The 20,970-nt window shown below is 45.4% G+C and overlaps 1 protein-coding gene across 1 annotated transcript; it reads right to left on the bottom strand.

Annotated features, from left to right (window-relative positions):
• Positions 1–462: 462 nt before the first annotated feature.
• Positions 463–20,640, bottom strand: EXOSC10 (exosome component 10). Its single transcript, XM_014849809.3, has 25 exons — positions 20,213–20,640; positions 18,409–18,545; positions 17,590–17,713; positions 16,427–16,531; positions 15,948–16,113; positions 15,670–15,784; positions 14,526–14,601; positions 14,212–14,322; positions 13,865–14,008; positions 13,164–13,354; positions 12,000–12,156; positions 11,684–11,832; positions 11,469–11,519; positions 10,760–10,871; positions 9,425–9,475; positions 9,186–9,264; positions 8,982–9,091; positions 6,848–6,943; positions 6,521–6,595; positions 5,265–5,352; positions 3,962–4,035; positions 2,963–3,131; positions 2,106–2,167; positions 1,458–1,534; positions 463–604 (listed from the first exon to the last, which is right to left on the bottom strand). The coding sequence occupies exons 1-25, from the start codon at positions 20,321–20,323 to the stop codon at positions 574–576; spliced, it is 2,661 nt and encodes an 886-aa protein (XP_014705295.1). The 5' UTR covers positions 20,324–20,640; the 3' UTR covers positions 463–573.
• Positions 20,641–20,970: the final 330 nt, after the last annotated feature.

Below are 20,970 nucleotides of genomic sequence, written 5' to 3'. Positions count from 1 at the left end.
CCACAACTAAAAATACACAAATATGTACCGGGGGGCTTTGGGGAGAAAAAGGAAAAATAAAATCTTTAAAAAACAAAAAAAAAACAGAGAGAAAGGGACAGAGAAGAGCCCACGGGTGCCAGAAGCCGCGCTGGCTCTCAAGCACCCCACTAGCTCCTCTCCCCACGGTATTTTACATCCGGTGCACTCACATCACATGGAGGCAGGTGGAGGGAGGAAAGTGCTGAGAGCCCTCTTACAGTGCAGCTGACGCATCAAGCTCCGAGCCTTGCGGACCCCGCCCTTCTCCGAGTCAGGAGATTCTCCAGCATTTCTCCTCGGAGGTGGTTCTGGATTTCTCCAGAAATCACCGTATCCTTCTGTCTTACCCACAGACAGCCGAAGATGGTGATCTGAACAGGATGACATCTGTCCTCTCCTGCCAGAGCTGTGGTGGCAGCAAAAGGCAAGTCAGAAACCAGCTTTCTTCCAGTAAGAATTATTTTTAATGGTTTAAAAATGAATCTGTACAAAAGCAGCACCGGCATGTGGTGCGTCCAGTCCACTGACGGATCCCAAGGCTCTCTTCTAACACTATCTCTTTGGCCAGTTGTGCCTGAAACCTCTGCACAGACAGAATGAAAACAAAAGTTACTTCTTCCAGTCTGGCTGGATGTTCCCTCTCAGCCAGTTTATAAAATGTTGCAAACCTTAGTACTGCGGAACTGAGGGAGAGTGGTTTGTTCGGGTCCGGGAGAAGCAGGCTGGGCAGCCCTGCATCCCTGCTGCAGCAGACAGGGGGTGGGCTGGGCCAGCCACAAGGAGAGGCTGCACTGACAAAGATCTAGGGCAGGTCCCTGCTTATCATGCCACACCCTAGGGGCGAGTCCTCTGACCTCAGGGTCTGCTCTCAAAAGTAGGGTTTCATGTTTTTTATTTTAAAGATTTTATTTTTCCTTTTTCTCCCAAAGCCCCCCAGTACACAGCTGTGTATTTTTAGTTGTGGGTCCTTCTAGTTGTAGCATGTGGGACGCCGCCTCAGCATGGCCTGATGAGTGGTGCCATGTCCGCACCTAGGATTTGAACCAGTGAAACCCTGGGCTGCTGAAGCAGAGTGCGTGAACTTAACCACTTGGCCACGGGCCGGCCCCTAGGGTTTCATGCTTTTAACTAAAATATTCTTAAATGATGACAACAGCTACATTTGTGTATTGATTTTTTCCCCTCATTCCTCAGGAATTTAAGCTGATTTAGGAAAACTTCAAACCTACTGCCTCTGAGGTAAGCCCAGGAAAACTGTGGTAAGAGGGGAGAGAGCAAAGAATGACTGGAATCTGACTCCTGGGGGGCAGTGACTTTCGGCAGTCACCTCCATCCTCCTATCTCAGAGTCTGAATGACAAAGAGAGGGATTTGGTAGGGGAGGTTCTCTGAGCTGCTGGCTGGGTTTCTGGGGCCACGCAGCCGTCTGCCACTTACCTGTCTGACTTCCCGGCTGGGAAGGACATGCTTTTGTTTCCCATTGACTGTTTAAGCTTTTTGGCCGCAATGCATTTCTGAAAAGACAGGAAGCCATTTAAGCTGAGTGACAGCCATGACCACAAGACACACAGGAAAACACCCCTGAGCTCAGATGGCCTGCCCAAGACTCTAGCCCCTCTGGTGTGACTTGGGTTTTCTTGCAACTGAACGAACATATCTGGGTGTTTCTGGGGACGAGGCCCTTGGGATGAACCACTAAGGGAGCCGGAGGGCTCCACACAGGCCTTACACTGCACATGCCAAGCTTTCAGCCGTGTTCGGCCCTGACTGGTACCCACACCCACGTGGGGCAAATGCAGGCCTGTGCCGGCACTGATGGAGCGTCTCTGGCCTGCAGCTGTGGTCTCCATGGCAGCAAACACAGAAAAACACCCTTACAACCACACGCCAGCCTTGATAGCCTCTTTTCAAAACTTTTTTATTGCTGGAATAGTTGATGAGTATTGTCTGTACTTGGGAAGAAATGAAGTCAGGGAAAAGACATGCAAAGGAAGAAGAGTCCCAGATGGACCCATCTTCCCAGCAATGGAAGAGGTCAAAAAATAGCACCGTGAGCACGCTAGAGTGCTCCAGTGTATTTCTTACCTTGCCAGACTGGGTCTGCTTATTTGGATCAAACTGGGAAGAAGGTTTGGATTTGCTGTTTCCTGAAAGGGAAGAGAAGAGAGAGGCCAGTGATCCTGTACACGAGTTAATACACAAGAGGCCTACTGCTGGGCGGGCACACAATATTCAGGAAGTTTGGGCTGTCAGTTTACTACCCACTTTATGACAAGGCACTTACAGCTGACATAAACTCGTGCATCATGTTACCAGGGGCAAAAGGCAGCCGAAGACGAGGCTCGTTTCTCAGAGAGCTATTTTCAGGTCGGGGCAGGTGGCTAAGGCACTGGCCACTTTTACATCAAGGAGACCCATTCTGGTCTCTGTGCCAGATGATGCCACTGTCCTGCCCCGCCTTCTTTCCTCAAAGGGACGCGTTGCCAAGGAGGCTGCTATGCAGAGTCAAGACTGCCACCTGCAGCCCCTTCAAAGTAGACAGACTCTCACTAGCAACCAGAGCTTCACCTCATGGGCATTAGGCTTTCTCAACAAAAAACCTTTACTGTGTGTGTGTGTGTGTGTGTGTCTATCTGGGAGAAAATGTGTTTCTGAGCACAAGTATTGTAAGGAAGGATGCTGCCACGATTAGAATGGATGCTGGCCTGCTAAACTGCCCTGTGGCCGGTGCAAGTTAGCTCCTGAGGCAGGAGGGCGGTGTGCTGGGGCGTGGTCTCTGTGCTGTCTCTGCCTCTCTCTGGACTGCTCCAGTAACGCTTGGCTGGGGCCATGTCTTAGGGAGGGCTTAATCTGGGCCTGAGTAGTGCTTCTCCTTTACTCTATAGCTTCCTCCCATCTAACATGGTCAGACATTTCTTCCAGGGCACCAGTTCTGGCCTCACCAGCAAAAGCCTTGAAATCCGACTGGCTGTAGTCATAAGGGGTAAAGTCTTTTTCTGGTGGATCTGGGTCTTTTGGTTTCTTGGCAATTTTGAGTCGTTTCTTCTCTTGTTTCTGTTCTGTGGTCCTTGAGTCACTTGTTCGTTCTCTCTTCTTGGCAGCGTTTTCTAGCTGTAGATTGAACAAACCCACAGGGAAGAAGCATGGGTGTGTATGAGACAGGAGATACTGCTGTGTGTCTCCAGAGGCAGCACACTGCTGGGGATTCAGCTGCCTGCTGTGCTAGGAAAGATCGATTTGGTGATGGGGAGAGGAGCGCTGACTGAAAGTCTGAGCAGGGCTAAAGCCAGTTGGAACAAGTTCCTAGCTGAAGAAAGACATCAGGCCACTTAAGAAAGGCAGGGGTTAAGCATTCTGGAGTCCTGGCGGGGGGAGGTGTGGAGAATGAAACATTGACTAGGGCAGAGGGGGACACACAGAGCAGGCTTCACTACTGTAAGCTTCAATACTCTGTCTACTGCTATAGTTGGTGGTACACTTACCATAAACACAGCAGAAGAAATCATTCAAGAGGAATTATAATATAAACTTTTTTTTTTTTTTGAGGAAGATTAGTCCTGAGCTAACTACTGCCAATCCTCCTCTTTTCGCTGAGGAAGGCTGGCCCTGAGCTAACATCCATGCCCATCTTCCTCTACTTTATACGTGGGATGCCTACCACAGCACGGCTTGCCAAGCGGCGCCATGTCCGCACCCGGGATCCGAACCGGCGAACCCCGGGCCACCGAAGCGGAACGTGCCAACTTAACCCCTGTGCCACCGGGCCAGCCCCTAATATAAACTTTTTTGAGGGGAAATGAGGCAGGCACTAACTGAACTGGAAAGACAAAAGCAATGAATTTGAAGCACAGGGTAAGTCCTCCTGATATTTGAGGAAACTCCTGATCACCACCAGGGGTATCTGGTTTCTCAAAAGTAAAAGCAGAAAAGTTAGCACGTACGGCAGCCTGCTGTCGGACAGACACGGCCTGTTCCGCTGCTGCTCTGTACTCTTCCTTCGCCTGGTCCTGGGCAGCTGCAAGAGAGAGAAGTGTCTACGGCGGTGCTGACTCCAGCGGCCAAGCCTCCAGCATCTGCCTGACCTGTCCGCTGTGGTTAGCACAGGTGAGTGCACCGCCCCGCTCCTCAGCCTCCTTTGCTGGCTCCACCCCTACCCCCGTGTCTGAAGGATGGCCGCCGAAGGGCTCCGGCCTGATGCTCTGCTCACCTGCACCTGCACTCTCAGTCTGACCCCCGCACCTGCTCTTCTCCCAACAACTCAGACCCCTACATCCAACAGCCTAGCTGACATCTCTCTGAGGACGCTCAGTAGGGATCCCAACCATAACACGTCAAGGACCAGAACCCAAACCTCTTCCGCCTCAAACCAGCTCCCTCTGCAGTCCCATTCTGTTGATGGCAACCCCATCTTTCTAGTTGTTCAGGACATAACATTCCTGCATCAGCACCTCCTTCCTTTCTCACATGCTGCATCTAACTCGTCATCAAATGCTGTCAGCTTCACTGCAGGATGCACCCAGGTTCGGACAACTACTCACCACCTCCTCGGCTACCATACCGTCCACGCCAGCAGCATCTCTCACCTGGATTATGTCATGCCTCCTAACTGGACTCCCTGCCCTGCCCTCCAGGCTCTCCTCTCAACCACCAGCCAGAGGGAGCTTTCTAAAAGAGAAGTCAGTTCCTGTCCCTCCTCTGCTCAGAACCCTCCAGGCCTTCCCACCTCTCTTGGATCACAAGCCAAAGTCCTTACAACAGGCCCCTGCTTGCTCTCCTTCCTCACCTCCACCTCTCTTCTTCTTCCACTCTGCTTCAGCCACACTGGCCTCCTTGCCTCCACTCTTTGAGTGTGCCCAGAGAGCTACCACCCGGAGCCTTAGACTCACTGTGCCATCAGTCCAGAACACTCTTCCCCCAGAGCGCCACAATTCTCTGTTCAACATCACGTTCATGAGACTGCCTTCTCACCGCTGTCTAGAAATAGCCATCACACTCCCTCATGCCCACGCCTAAGCTCTTCCTGCCCCTCTCTCTGTGTAAGTGCCCACTGCCACCTGACAGATCACACATGCACTGGTTTACTGTGCCCCAGCGCTCAGGAGGGGTGCGCTCCACAGGGCAGGCACTGTGTCTGTTTTGCTCACTCTGTATCAGGCACTTTGTTGAATGGCTGAGAAACAATGATGGACAAGGGCTGTTCTTTAACAAACACATTGGCTGAATTTACAAGGAAGTGAATGCTACCTGTTTGCTCAGCTGCCTCCTCCTTGGCAGTTTCTTTAGACTCTTTTTGTACCTGTATCTGGCTTGCCAGCTTCCAACGGTTGCTGATCTACAATGAAAACAAACAAAACAAAAAACTCCAGAACTCAGCTACCCAGGAATGCTTTATTTTTTTAACAAGGGGATACAGGCACGCTAACCTCATAACCACACACATTCCAAGTCATAAATTCCAAATTGGATGAGATGAAAAATAAAATCTCATGCTGGCTTTATCTATAAAGTACTAATTAAGAAGGACAAAGTACAACTGTATTCCAGGCCCTGGGCCAGATGCTTTCGTATCCGTCATCTCATTCAATCCCTTCTATAACCCTGGCACGAAGGCATCACCCCACTTTAGAGACAGGAAACAGGCTGAGAGAAGCAAAATAACTTGTCCGAGAGGACACAGTCAGTAAACAGTGGAGCTGGATTCCAGGCAGGACTTCTGCAAGTCCGACGCGCCTCTTCACGACAGCACACTCACCCGTGGCACGGAACGCAGCTAGGTGATACTGCGCGTTAAGCACTGCAAGGGATGTACGGTTGTTGAATGTGCCACAACCAGTGGGGGAAAGAGGCGAGGAGGCAACTCCACCTGACTCCCCATTTCTAAAAACAGCAGGCACCACCGCCAACAATAGGGCTGAAGCCCATCGGGGTTTGGGGCTGAGTCTGGTTCCCTAATGAAAGAACAGTGCTGGTGGGCAGAGGGAGCCAGGCCGCCCATCTGACCGCAGCAGCTACCTCCTGCCGGGAGAAGGCTTTTAACAGACAATAACACGCTGGCTCCCAGGAGCATCTCATGGGGACCCAGGGAAGGTGTTTTCTTATTCTTATTCAAAATGCTGTTAAAAACAAACCAAACAATATAAGACAGAGTGTTTTAAAACTTAAGCTGTCACCTTTAAGAGGCTTAAAGTAATATTTGTATATAAAAATGCATCAAGCTGTACATTTAATATCTGTGCACTTTACTACATGTAAATTAAACCTCAATCAAAAAAAATAAGAACAAAGACATGCTTCTTAAAAGGTCCCCAAATCCCTTTGAGAATCCGATTGAAGTTCTGGCCCCTCTCTTTAGAAACAGTGCTTATACATAAAGCATTTTTTGCATTTACTTTCAGGGGGTTCACCGGTGGGCTTGTTTAAAACAGAAACCTGGTTCAAATAATTAAGACAGTCCCTTCTCTTAGAAAGTCATTCTTAGAAACGGTGACAAATCCACTTACTTCATAGATTTTTGACGATGGATCAAACTTTGCTGCCTGAGAAATGTGAGCGTGGTGTTCTAGCGAAGGCAGAAACTGGAAAAATGGAAACAGTCACATTAAATGCTGTTAGAAATGGCACTCAGACAGGGGTTTTCTTGTTGGCTTCATCTTAGAAGACCTTGACTCCAAGTCCCAAACTGGACAACAGGGACAGCTGAGACACACTGTATTCAGAGGCTTCCTTTCTCCGAAGACTTCCGGCTTCTTTTCCAGGCAAAAAGCACCAATGATTGCAGGAATCTCTGCATATCCTGTCAGTCCTTAATATACACAACTATTACTTACCATTCTAAATGGATTTTCGAAGGACTCCATTATGTTCTGGGCTTTTTTCTGTGCAACCGTTAATGGACCCTTTCCATTTTCTTCAGCACTAGGTTCCTGCAGGGACAGACAAACAGACACAATACAATCACTTATAACCATAATTATTTTGTGACACTAAGATGCAAGCAAGGGAACAGTACTAACAGCTAATTTTTTTTTTTTTTTTTTGAGGAAGATTAGCCCTGAGCTAACTGCTGCCAATCCTCCTCTTTTTGCTGAGGAAGGGTGGCCCTGAGCTAACATCTGTGCCCATCTTCCTCTACTTTATATGTGGGACGCCTACCACAGCATGGCGTGCCAAGCGGTGCCAGGTCCGCACCCCGGATCTGAACCGGTGAAACCCGGGCCGCTGAAGCAGAACATGCGCACTTAACTGCTGCGCCACCGGGCCGGCCACGGCTAATTTTTTTAAGCCTCTCCTATGTATAAGGCACTGTAACAGCCTGTAATAGCACACATTAGGGTGTTTTATACATATTTATTGAATCAATGAATTCTCACTGTGTTCTTACAATGTATGAGGTAGGTGGTATTATTCTCACAATCTTACAGATGAGGAAACCAAGGCTTGGAGAGGTAAAGAAAGTCTTCCAGAGCCTTACAGCTAATAGGGGCAGAGCAAGGAGGTAAACCCAGGTCTGCCTGGCTCCAGAACTTGAGATCATAATCTGACACTTACCTGAAATTTTATAACTTAAACATTATAAACCTTTATGGGTAATCAGTGAAATTATGCAACGGAATGTTGCTTCCAACTGGGTTCATAAAACTTTTGCCATCCTCTTGCCTGCTCTGTAGTCACACCCCCTCCCACGCAGCGCACAGGGAGACTATAGCCTCCCTTAGATAAAGCACAGCACTTCCACATCTGTGCAGCCGAAAGTTCACATTCACGTTTTTAGCTGCTTAATCATGGCTCAGTTAACTCAGTGGTCAACTAAAGCTCCTAGACTTTTCTCACGAATTATGGAAACAAGACCCAATATAAATTTATGTAGTTAAGTGAAAAAGAAAGTTAACTCCCAAGCAGTACACTTTACAGGTGGCATTTCACCCTCCTGGTTTTGACCCCGCGTCCTAGCATGATGGAACGGTTGTGAACTGTAACACTGTAACCTCCGCGACCACTCAGCTTTTTATCATTTGAACATATGCTAAGCTTGATACTCATCTTTATCCGAATAGATAGTATCCTTGCTTTTCTTTCTGTTCTTTCTTTCTAGAAATTAGGATTTTTTCTTTCTACCACATCTGTTGTTTGCAGTAGTTTCAGAGTTTTATCTGTGCGTTTTCCTTTTATCCATGGTCATTTTAGTATCCATCCATCCTGACCAACAAATGCACTCGGTTCTCCTTTTGCAAAGAACCTGGAGTTCAAGTCACTGGCAGAAACAAAAAGCTCACTGGGTAGGACAGACCAGGAGTCTCTGTCACAACTCAATGCATATTCCAGGAACACAGCTTGACCCAGATTGACCACGCTGGGTCTGCAGACTGGACGGAGTCACTACCTACCATGACTCAGCCTCTCTCTGGGATGGCAAACAAGTTTCTACCCACTTACTGGTGCCTGCATACCCTGCTGTTTACTTTCTCTAGTGAGCCACAGTGTACAGCAATGCTTTTCAAAGTTTTCTCTTTTTCGCCCAAAGCACATATAGACAGTGCTGGCGTCAGTCAGGAAGGTACCTGCGGCACATACTCTACAGTTCATCACGGGGAGCTCGCGCCATCCCTTCCGGTAATCAGGATGAACTGTCCCTTAACAGTGGCTGTAGGGTACATGTCCTGCTTAAGGATCGCTGCAGTCCACGCCCTCCTCCCTGCTACGCATTAGCGAGTATCGAGATGCCAACCCCTCCTTGAAGATTGCTCCGCACGGAGCTCACGAGAGAATCCTCCCCAAACCTCTTACAGACCACCTTGTCCAGGGTAGAAACACCAGCTCGCCCACCTGTCTCCACGCTGCTGACCTTTACCTCTGGCATCATCTCAAAGGTGGAGGCAACACTCCAGGCAGACAGCCCGTCGGACGCACCCAATAAATCCCTGTGGTTCTACATCACCTCACCGAGGTTCCCATGTTACTCACATTAAATAATGTGATGACTGCAGTAGCAACCAGGCATTTGGTATCCAGCAGGGCCTCCTCTTCTTTTTGGTCAGGGAAGAGGCTTGCCTGTTTCTGCACTGGCATAGGCCCTAGAGGTACGGAAGTCAGTACAATCAAAGCCTACTGGTTGCATACGAGGCAGATTCCCAGCCTCTCCAGGACGTTCCAGAGCCTCTACATTACCATTGGTTGGGATGACAGTATAGCCATCTGATGGGGCGTGGGAGCAGTCGTGAGGTCCAAAGAGAACATTCTCCAATCTCTGCATCAAAAAGAAACCCAGAGGCCAGAATGAAAAACCAGCAAGCACGCGGCAGCTTTCCACCTGCAGTGTCGGGCACTGGCTCTGTCAGGGAGGGTATTTTGCACTGGCTTTCACTGATGTGTTCCCCAAAGAAGAGAAAACAAATACATCACTGTACCTCCGGATTGGGCAGTGGTCCACTCTTCTTCACTCCAGCTGCAACTTCAGACTAAAGAGTACAACAAAGAGAATTTGAGGAAAGTTGCCTGAACTTGATGACACATACAATTTTTTCCCTCAGCACAGACTGTGTCCCTTCACTAGATTGTGTTTCTCAAGAGCCCAGAGATTTTCTTTCATCCCATCATGGATGGGATGTGCCTGGCACTATAATTACTTTGTGCTCAATAATTATTTGTTGAATGAAAGAATGAAACCCTTTATCATGACTAGGCACAATAGAGAAGGATTCCAAAGAGCTTGAAAGAGTCTTCTCTAGTAACGAGGGTTTCTCTTTTCACTGGGACAAACGGTAGAGGTAAGAAAGAAGTTTTATCAAGACTGTAAATGTGTTTATCCTCAGATTCTCTTCTTTTTCACCTCAAGGGGGCTGATTTTAAGTCTTCCTGGATCAATAATCTTTCAAAAAGTTACAAACATGATTTACTACATATTTATATTGCTACTGAGGCAACACATTAAAAATTGCCCCAATAAAACACAAACCAAAACATGCAAATCTCTTTGAACATTTTGCGTTATTTACACAAGAGCACACTGACACACACAGATGCATGTTGGTGTACTCACACCTACGTGTCACACACACACTCACAGAGAGACACGTATCTGTACTTTCAGCTGGATAGTCTACTTTCATCTAAACTTGTCTAATTAGCTTTCTGAATCCCCACTTCTACCCAGGGCCTCCTACTTCCCGTCACCTAGGCCTTATCTTTGGAGAGAGCTGTCTTTGACTCCACTTCCATTACCCCCAAATCCATCGGCCATTCAGAGAACCTCTGAAGTACTGAGCATGGTGCTCAGAAAGCAGCAGCCATTCTCATCGTCTGTTATTAAGTTCATCAATCTTCTCTTCCAATGAAGCTTCTTGTACTGTCCTCTCCATTTCTGGGACCACCACACTCAGCAGGGCTCTATCATTTCACCGCTGGACCACTGCCAGCTTCCAAAATGAGCTCCTGCGTTGAGATCCCCACTCCATTTTACTCCACCAGGTTAACCGCCTCTGAACAACAGCTAATTGGCCCAAGTCAATAGACATCTCTTGACGTTGGATTATCAAAGATAAGGTAGTAAAAAAACAAAGATGAGCTTTAGCTTTTGACTGTCATAAACAAGACATGCCCACTGGATTTCCTAGCTCCTATCATCTCCTTGAGGTTTTTAGAAAGGAGACCAGCTCACGTATGTAGGAGACAACAAGGAGTAAGATGCTAGCAGACAGAACAGCCCTGCTGAGTTGGGAACTGTCAGCAGAAAAGCTTCTAACCTTGAGCAGAGGCATTTCTCGGGCCTGTTGGATTAGAAGATGCATTTCATTGATCTGCTGCCGTACAAGAGGTGGTACAGGGTTACAGCAAGCTATGATGCCCTGAGGCTCCCTGAAGACAAGTAAGAACATAATCAACTTATCACTTAGGAACACAGCACTCACAAGCTTTCAGACAAGAACAACGATCAGGTGAAGCCAAAATGCTAGTGCACCAGGCTTTGAGTAGACTTCTCTTACAGCCCGCCTCCTGTCAAAGGAGAAAGCTGGAAGGAAGTGCCACACCTTTGCTGATCTGCAATTCTGCAACGGGGTGAACAGAAGATTATGAATTCTGATTCTTTGCTTACACTTCAATTAACATTATAAAACACTTAAAGTCATGAGATACCTTAGTCTGGAAGAAAGCACACAGGAGAGAATCTGAGACATTTTTCTCCCCAGAAAGTGGATGCTGTAGGCTCAGAGACTTAAACTGGACTCAACTATCAGGCATGACCATAACCAGTTCCAGTTCAGACGTTTTAGTTCCTAAATGGCAGCCTGAGGGCAGAAATTCTGAATTCCTTGGACTTGCTAATTTCCTTAGAGCACTAATCTTCTCTGAGTAAACAGCCTTGAGGTAATGACAATCAGAGAAGCTTGATTTTGAAGGACAAAATTTCTCTACTGAGAAAGTCAGAACGTATTAATCAGTTCTCAGACTCACTTAGGCAGTTCTTCAGCTATCTTTAGCATCATGTGGTTTGGCAGTACATATCTGGAACAAAACACACAATGCGATCATATTAAATTCAGCCAGCAAGTTCCATTAAATGCTATAACCCAGGGGGAAAACAAAACCAACTTTCATGGCAAAAAGAAAAAAAGTCCATTACTTCGTTGTTACCAGACCTACTCAGTCTAGAATCTCTAATCCCTTACCCATAACTTTCATCTTCCCTACGAGCTGTTTTATCCCTCCAGGCAAACAGCAGCTGAAAGGCTGTCAACTGCTGTGTGTTGAGATGTTTCTTCTGCTTCCTATACAGTTCAAGGTAGGACTCATCCGTGAAGATAGGTTTGATGAATTTCTGCAAAATATTAGAGAATATTCAAGATCAATGGGAATCAAAATTGTGCCCTCGGCTCTTCAAAACATTTGGCTCTTTTCATAAATGCAAAGAGCAAACCAAAGAAACAGGACCTAATCAGAAACAAAGAGAGGGTCTGAACTTGTGTGGCTCTGGTGAGGCTTTACCTTGAGGCAGACATCCCTGCTCCGCTGCCACACCACCTGCAACTGGACAGGCTGGTCGTTGCCTCGCTCCCACAGCTCCAGCCTCATCTTATCATAAATGTAAAGCAGGTAATGGGTGTCATCGCGGGCATAGTTGAGCATCTCCTCAGGCAGAGGTCTAGAATTGGAATAGAGGAAATTGTTTCACCGAGTTCCCCAGGCGCAGCAATTTGATTTGTCTACTCCGGGGGTGCTAAGACTTTCCTGGCTCCTTTTGATAGCAAGGATTCCTTCCCAGCCAATACCATAGTTTTAGCAGCATTTCTTGCATCTTACTATGAGAAGCCACTGTTTTCACAGCTGGGTAGAGAGGGTGGCAGGTTAATGATGTGGTTAAAAATAAGGGCCCTGTTGTCCTGAGTTTGAATCTTAGCTCCAGATATCTGTCCTGGAGCTCACTTTCCTTAGCTGTAAAATGGAAATAAAGCATCTCATAGGTTGTTATGAGGATTACACAGGACAACATCCCTAAAGCTCCTGACCCAGTGCTTGGCACATGGCAAAGTGTTACATAACAGGTAGTGGTTTTTAGATTTTGTCAATTTTCATCTTATATTCAGACTTTATTAGATTCTCTTTAGAAATTCTGGCACACAGACCTGGAGAAAAACGTAGTGGCTTCTTCATACATCAGCTGCAACCTCAGAGGAAGCTAGCCATCTGAAAATGATCCAGCTGAGCCAGAATTCCAGAAGTGTGGCAGACTCTTTTATAATCTTATACTATAGTAAACATTTACTATAAGGCTAAATCAACTATGTACCTTAGAATTCTCCCATACCTATGGGAGAGCATCTCAGGCACATATACAACCACCCCTACTAAGGAGGTCTGAGTTTCAAACAAGAGACTGGCATGGACAAATACTGACATGGCACGTCTCTTTCAATGCCTATGTCCATGAAGCATAGTGTAACAGAATCAGCCCAAGAGAAACTCCATATTACCATCCTAAAACTTCCAGTTGTGCTTATGCCCTGAAAACAGCTGGAGAAAAGCCCAGTGACTTTCAACTTAACATTCAAATAGTGTTACAGCCTGAATGCAGGTCTCTGTGGATGAGAGGTTAATGAGCACCCACACTTTCTTTTGCCATCCATATTGCCTCCTCAAGAACAAACTGACCGTATTCTCCAATCAGCCAGCTGATACTGCTTATTTGATTCCACACTGCAGTAGCGTTTCAGCAGATGATCAAGTGAGTGCCTGCCCAGGTTAAGAAGGCGTGCTGCCTGATGGGTATCAAACATGTTCACTACATAGAGCCCAAAGTCTTTCTGTAGCCATTCGATGTCTGAATCAGCACCATGGAAGACCTGAAAACAAAACCACAGTCATGCAGTCCAATGGTATAAGGCCACTTATGCTCTGAAATGAACTCTGCCTCCAGGTTACCAGAACACTAGAATTAGAAGCCAGTATAAGATTAAGATGGGTTCAGTTTTAAATGCTTCCTTTAATTTGGGCCACAGCCTTCTATATTCCTAAATTGCATACTCTTAAAGTCTGAAACTGCTAACAGCCAATGACTCTAAGAAGGCGGCTCTACCAGCTTCAAGGGGAGTCATTAAGTCCAAACAATCTTGATGGCATGGTTGCAGTAGTCATTAAAATGATTTAACATCTTTCTGGGTGGTAACGAGCTAAGTCTTAGCTGTTCTAACGGGTTTAAAAACAAAAGCAGTTTAGCATGTGGTACCCTAAAGTAGGAAATTACAATTATTTCTCTCAACTTTATTGGGTCTAGGTTGAAATAATGAAATAGTAAACTGAAAAGCTCTTAAATCTTACACTCAACATGCAAGAGCTGGGAAAGGCTGGCTGACCTTAACAATAGCTGGGTCTGTGAAGCTCTCGTTGAGAATGTACATGTCACTCCGAAGCTCCAGGGTGTCAACAATGAAGTCTTCTCTTCGGGTGGAAATCTGCATCAGGCAGGTCAGCCCTAGGAAGCTCCTGTAAGAGTGATGCTAAAACACAGAGAAAGAAGGGAGAAGAGGAAAAAAACGATATTACGAAGCTTTCCTTTACTGATTTTGAAAAGTCAGTTATAAAGCAAAATTATATGATTAATTTTTATAAAAAATTGATTTAAATTAGTATTAATTTTACACTTCTTGAGTAGATGAATTCAAAGAAAATGTAAAAATTTCACTCAAGGTCATCAAGTTACCTCCAAGTCTACAGCAAATTCTTGACAATTCAAGAGCTTTTCGTTCAGTTCCACTAGTTCATCCAGGGAGGATACAAAATGGCAGGGTGTTTCTGCCACAGGTCTGTATAACTGGACCATAAGAGTACAAGCAGGAAAAGAGAGGAATATTAAGAATCATGCTTCACATGAATACAGTATGAATTCTGAGCTCAAGAAATGACCCAAAGTTGTAAGCCTTTACTTTAAAGATACTGAAGGAAAGCCAAAACTACATCAACTAATCTATTTATTTGATTCTTCCTGGGCTACCCAGATACCACCCATAAACCAACCTGGGGTTGTGGCTTTTGAAGGACTGAATCTGGTGGAGTGAAGTGATCTAGTTCATATTGATAAGGATGTGCAAACCTGAATAAATAAAACAAAAAGAAAAATCTTTTTGATTAATTCCATGATTAAGGGAAAACAATTGCTTTAATTCAATTTGTAAAAACAAATGAGAAAATATCATTGTGATGATATTTTCTCTATAAAAAGCATGATTATTTCAATGATAATTCAAGTGCATCAGAAAAAATCAGGCGATACTTGTTCACCCTTAAAGTTGATAGTTAAAAATCTATTCCTTTATAAAGATTTGAGGACTTATTTGCAAAACAGTGTATGGTTGGTGTTGTGGATGATACAAAAATGTGTTGTGGTTTGGAATAATAAATCTGTGAAGTGAAAGAGGATGGGGCAAATATCTCAGTTGGTCATACAACAAATAATGTATTTCTTCTGTTCCTTATCATATACTTGAATAAAAATCCTAAGTCTGTGCGTTCCTGGAGGGCAGGGCCACTTTTCATTCCCTTACTTCTCTAGCACTTAGCTTGTGGTCTCACAGTGCAGAGTTGAGGCTGAAGGAATGAATGCTCAGACAGACTCTGGCTATATGTGAGAAAAAATCCAATACTAACAAAAGTTTTCACCACCTTTTTTCTTTATACTGAAGGCAAAGTCCTTTTGTCTGTTTTAAGTGAAGTTTTTCCAAGATGCTTATAATGCCAATGAAAAACGCCTTTTCCTTACTGAATTTATTAGTGAGCCTTACCTTACTGCTTTAGTCCCCACCTAATAAGAAAGGCAGAGTGATATAAAGGAAAGACAATTTTAAGAAAACTTGGGTTTCAAGTTCTAGTTCTGTGGGGAGTCAGCATCTCTAATTTTGTTTTCACATTTATACAATGGGGATGCGAGCAACTGCTACCTCTCAGGACTGCAGTGAGGGTTACATAAGCTGATCCTCGGACAAGGCCCTCTGTGAACACAAATGGGTTTTACTGATAAGATCCATGGAAGGACAATGTGAAAAATCACCCACTCCTCAGATTCTTTGTTTTCATTTACAAATTTTACAAAAGTGAAACAGAGTGGAAAGGCGGCATAAAGATAAGCACTTGGAGTAGAAAGTTCAGAGAGGCCACCACTTACATGTCCTGCTCCACCTGCTGGGTTCTCTGCTGATGGATGAAATCCGCCAGGGCAGGGGGGACGTCCAAGTCCTCGGGCCGAGCTTGCGGGCGCTCCCGCCTTTCTTTAGAGAGCGCTGGAGACCCAAGCAGTGACGAAGACACCAGCACAAAAGAGAAACACGTTCACGTCTTGTCCAGTTATGGACGCGTTAAGTGCCTCCCTTTGAAGAAAGCAAGGTGGGAGGGAGACCTTTTCCCCTTTATTTGTTTTTGTTAGGCACAGTTCACACTACTTACCCTGAGGGAGGGGTTTCTGAGCATTGGGCTTGATGAAGATTTTAGGAAGAAACGGGGTGTTGGAATTGTCAATCTTCTCTTTGAATTTAAGCTGAGGTCGGATGATGTTTTTTGCATGAAGCAGCCGGAAGGTTTCAGATTTTGTTTTTTTGCTATATTCTCCTGCCTATGATCAACAAATACAAATACTTTATAACACAGAAACTCCATGAATTAGAAAAGTAAATTCCAATTTATGCTTTCCAAGAAGACAAGAGCATTCCAAGAGCCATTCATTTAAGAAGGTAGACGTGCATGTGAGACTAGGGAGTGTAAAGTAGAGAAGAGGGCGTAGTTAGGTTGTGTCTGTTTATGAGAAGAAGTTAGGCAGTGGCCAGTTCTGTGTCCAATAAATTAATAGAAATGCAAATCAGAATGGACAAAGCCCTACTCCGAAGCGGACACTGGAAGCTCTAGTTAATCCGAAAAGATGCCCTCACCTTACGGTTCCAGCTGGACACTATTGTTTTGGGGACCTGCAATCCTGCAGGGAGGACAGGCTGTTGACTCTTATGCACACCTGATGCTTCATCCAGTAAAATACCCTAGGAGTGGAAGAGAGATCAGTATCTTCCTTTCAGAGTTAGTCAAGTAAGTACCTAAAATTTTTAAGAAATATATTCAGAGATTTATGTGTGAGAATATATACAAATAAGAGTGGATCACTGTATGAGAGGTGATTACAGAGTCACTGCAAGTAATTACAGCATTATTTTCTCAAAGACAGGGCAGTAATCAGCCACTCCCAGCCCTTGATCAATTCTCTTTACAGTTCTGAATTGGGCCGAAAATTCAAAAATGATTTAACAATGTGATGTGGCCCACCAAAATAATTAAAGAGACCCTAGACTGCATATATTAAACATAGAAGGATAGTATTTAGAGTGAGAATGAAGGGGGTCCCAGTCCACTTTGTACTGTAGAAGCAGACGTGCAGTATCGGTTTGGGCACTACTGACAGAAGTGCACTCAGGTGACAAAGGGTAGCACGGCAGGACTGAAATCATAAAATAAGAGAAACTACTGAAAGATCTGTGGGCATCCAGCCTATGGAAAAGATGACTTCATGGGACCGGAGAGCATGATTTAAATATTTGCAGGACTGTCACATGGTTGAAGGTTAGATTTGTTTTGGACGATTTCTGTGTATTTCTGTAAACAGTGTGCTGCTGTAGAATTAGGCATAAATGGACAGTAAGCAAGATGGAATGATCCACATCTCCTTCCAATCATGCGAGTCAGGATGTTTAGCAGATTCTGAGTAACAGTAAAAACACTCCAAATTGTGGTTGGGCTCTGTATCCAGAGGCTTCTTCTCTTGCAATACAAATGGGATTTGCAAATTTGGAAGGGAGATTAGTAATAAGGTACTTGAAAAATAAGCTTCTACTGGGTAGTGACATTTTTAAGTGATATATTTAAAGACAACTATATTATTTTTGGGAAAAAGAAGCGAATTATCAGAGGAATGGAATGTTGTAAAGGGCAAGAAATGCTAAACTTCCTTCCTTTTCATTTCCTAAGGTGCTTGAGTTTCTTTTCATGTTTTAATACAAAAGCTCTTTATTTGTTAGTTATCTTAAGAGTAAGGTGCAATACTCACCACTCTTTCCAGAATAACATCATTGGTATCAACTAGTAAGTCAAACTTGTCCTCCAACTCTGTCACTTTACTTCGATCCTTAATGTTGCTTCGACACCCATGGTACTGCATTACCCTGCTCATGCTAAGGACAGGAAAACCAAGGTTAGCTTACATACATTTATTCACTTGTTTACAATCTGCAAGAAAGCTTGAAATGCTTGGCTCAGACTATTCCTAATACTTTTTGATCAAACTAATAAAAGTTGCACTGTTATAGCAAAAAACATTGCTAGTCATGTGGCCTTGGGCAATTTACTAAATCTTACTAAGATTCAGTTTCCTCATCTGTTAGTTGAAGGAGTGGAAGAAATTACCTCAAAGCTTCCTTTAAATTCAAAAAAGTATAAAATACTATGTAAATAATGTACTCTGCATTCATTGTTTTAACATGAAATCTAAAACAGATCCTCTAATTCTGTCATGCAACTGTTAAACAAAATCAATGTTTGTACAGTCTGTCCTAACATACTTATTACAAAGCTAATACTTGTGACTCTGCAAGTTGTGTGAGACAATCTCGGATCTAGGTTTTCAAGCCCCATGTTAATGCAAAAAGATTCATCGTCTATAGGTGCAAAAGTCAATACATTTTTAAAAAGTTAAACTCAAAATTTACTAAGTATCCTTTCCCTAATCAAAATCCATTGTCTCATTTTTACATTTTAGAGCTCTTCATAGTACAGAAAATTATGGTAAGAAAAAACAAATTTCAGGAAAAATTATCTACTTATTTATATTCATTTCTTTCGACACAAGAAAACAATACATAGTACTTACCACTGAAGCAGTCTATCTCCCTGTGTTTCACAAAATGCCTGAAAGCCAGGAAAACTTCGGTAAAAATCATACTCGTCACCAAACTGTGGCAGGCCCCCAGATGCTTTGGTGACTGCCACCACTGACCCAAGAGCAAACTGTCAAAAAGCAGAAAAACAAGCAAGTTTATTTAAACGTGGGTCCCCAATCATTCAGTAACTCATTTTTTTTTTCAAGATCTACTATATATAACACATTGTGCTAGATGATGAAGATATCCAATCTCACGCATCCAACAAATATTCATTTAGTGCCGATTTTTCCCCAGGAGGCCCTGAGGATACAAAGGTGAACATAAAACCAAGTTTGGGAGCTTACATTCTTGGGAGGGTAGGGAGAGGCAGAACATCTACATATATAATATGACTAATACTCAAAATGGCCTGGGTTTGAATCTTGGCTCTGCTACTTATTAACTGTGATTTTGACAAGTTCTTTCATTTATTTGGACCTTAGTTTCCTCCTCTGAAAAACAGGCATAATAAAAGTGCTTACCCCACAGAGTTGTTGTGAGGATTAAATGAGCTAATGAAATCACTCAGGACAGTGGCCGGCACATAGTGCTGTTATTATTACTGCTCAAATTCAGGTCCATGAGCTTTCTACAGGAAATTATTTCTGTGTTTTCATTTGGGAAAGCATTTGAAAATAATATAAGAACATTCTAGATCCTTTGGATGATCAATTTACGACAGCTACTGCTCACAACTGGACTTGTGTTTATGGTTCAGTTAGCGCCAAGCAGTTCTCTACTTTAATTGTTATGTAGAAATGAGAAAAAACCTGAAGTGACCATCATAGATAAATGACGGTCAGTCATGTGAAGACTAAATGACATCACTGTGAGTTGTGTAATAAACGTTTTCCAAGAAAAAGAGAGAGAAAGGAGGTGGGAACTTGAGTGATGGTGGGGTACACGGTGGCTTGTGAGCATGAACGCCAGGCCCCTCATCAGGACCATGGCTAGTGGCCCAGGAACAACTCTGGGCCAAATAAATGAATTAATAATAGCATCTGCTAATTAGATATAATGTGAGTGGAGTTTTTGGGAACTCGTAGTGCTAACTTACATATTATTTTAGTTTCATAGTAAGAAGCTTCGTAGGAGCTATGCACGAGGCGTTTAAATCTAGTTTTACCTTTGTTCATATTTCAGCAGCAGTGCACAAATAATTTAAATGAACCCTCTCCGTGTTCCTTCAAGGAGGCACTGATAAGTGTGTTGAGGCACTTAGAGGAGGACGACTCGGTGACAGCTGTCACAGGGGACATTAAACCCGGGGTCTGGGATTATGTAGGACTGGACCTCGGCAGAAGGAAGAAGAGCAACGGCCGCCGCGGGCGGGGAGGACGCCGGCAGGTGTGGGGAGCGGAAAGCGGCGGAGCCCCTCCGCAGAGTTGGGTGGGTGGCTCGGGCCTGGGCGGGGCGAGGTCGTGAGGGCCGGGGACATCAGGGTGACAAGGAAGCCCTTCCCAGCACGCGGAGACAGCGCTCCACACACACAGTTTGAGGCTGATGCGCTCACATGCAGAACGAGGGCCCTGGGAAGAGGGGCGTCCCTCGGTGTCCGCGTGCGAGGCCCCACGCCCGGGGGGTGAAGGGACAGACTGTGCCCGGCGCGGGTAGCGGCCCCCGGCCCCCGACCCCTGCCCGGGCTCCGCCGCGGCGCGCGCACGGCCGGGAGGGCGGCCGCCGAGAGGGCCCGGGTCTGCTTCCGGCCGGCCGTGGGCAGCTCCTGGTGCCCCCGAGGCCCCGCGAACTCACCTTCACGAAGCTGTCTGCGTCCGGGAAGCCCGGCAGCACCATCTCCCCGTCTGACTTGACTGCGCTTGTCGCCGCCGGGGCCTTCGGCTCTCCAGGACTGGGAAGCGCCATTTTTCCGGCCTGCGCGGCTCCTCTCGCGAGAGTGCCTCGGGCGGCGCGACGGGCGCGCACCACGCATGTGCAAAGGCTGTCTTCGGGGAGACAGCTGAGGGGAGTGTGAGTTGAGGGTTCAGGGCTACCGCCCTACCCCGGGGACTTGACATTTTTCTTTAACCTCAGATTGTATCATCCTAGCAACCCTGTGCTTTAGGGTGGGACCCAGAGGACCCAGTTATCCTCATATTTAAAGCCAGCTCCTCCTGAGCTCTGGTTCCGTGCTCTGCTCACCACTTGATCTTGGCTCCTGCAATTATCCCCTCTCTGGCGTCACCGATCTTTTCCCTCGATGCTGGTTCATTCCTAACAGCCTACACGTATGGTGGCATCTCTCCCAATTAAAAAGACAAAACAAAGACAACACGACCCCACGCCTCCTCCCAGCCACTGTCACATTTCTCTTGCCTTTTTTTTTTTCTTTTTGAGGAAGATCAGCCCTGAGCTAACATCTGCAGCCAATCCTCCTTTTTTTTGCTGAGGAAGACTGGCCCTGAGCTAACATCCGTGCCCATCTTCCTCCACTTTACATGCGGGATGCCTACCACAGCATGGCTGCCAAGTGGTGTCATGTCCGCACCCGGGATCTGAACCAGCAAACCCTG

Source organism: Equus asinus, chromosome 5 (genome assembly GCF_041296235.1).
Source record: "Equus asinus isolate D_3611 breed Donkey chromosome 5, EquAss-T2T_v2, whole genome shotgun sequence".
Classification (NCBI taxonomy): Eukaryota; Metazoa; Chordata; class Mammalia; order Perissodactyla; family Equidae; genus Equus; species Equus asinus.
The sequence above is the reverse complement of the archived record's forward strand: the minus strand, read 5'-3'. Positions and strand labels throughout refer to the sequence as shown.

Coding starts and splice junctions, on each gene's coding strand:
- EXOSC10 (XM_014849809.3), bottom strand. CDS start 20,323: ATGGCGCTTCCCAGTCCTGGAGAGCCGAAGGCCCCGGCGGCGACAAGC. Junction 17,714..18,408: donor GGAGATAGACTGCTTCAGTG/GTAAGTACTATG, acceptor TCCTGTCCTTAG/CATGAGCAGGGTAATGCAGT. Junction 10,872..11,468: donor ATAGCTGAAGAACTGCCTAA/GTGAGTCTGAGA, acceptor ACTTGTCTTCAG/GGAGCCTCAGGGCATCATAG.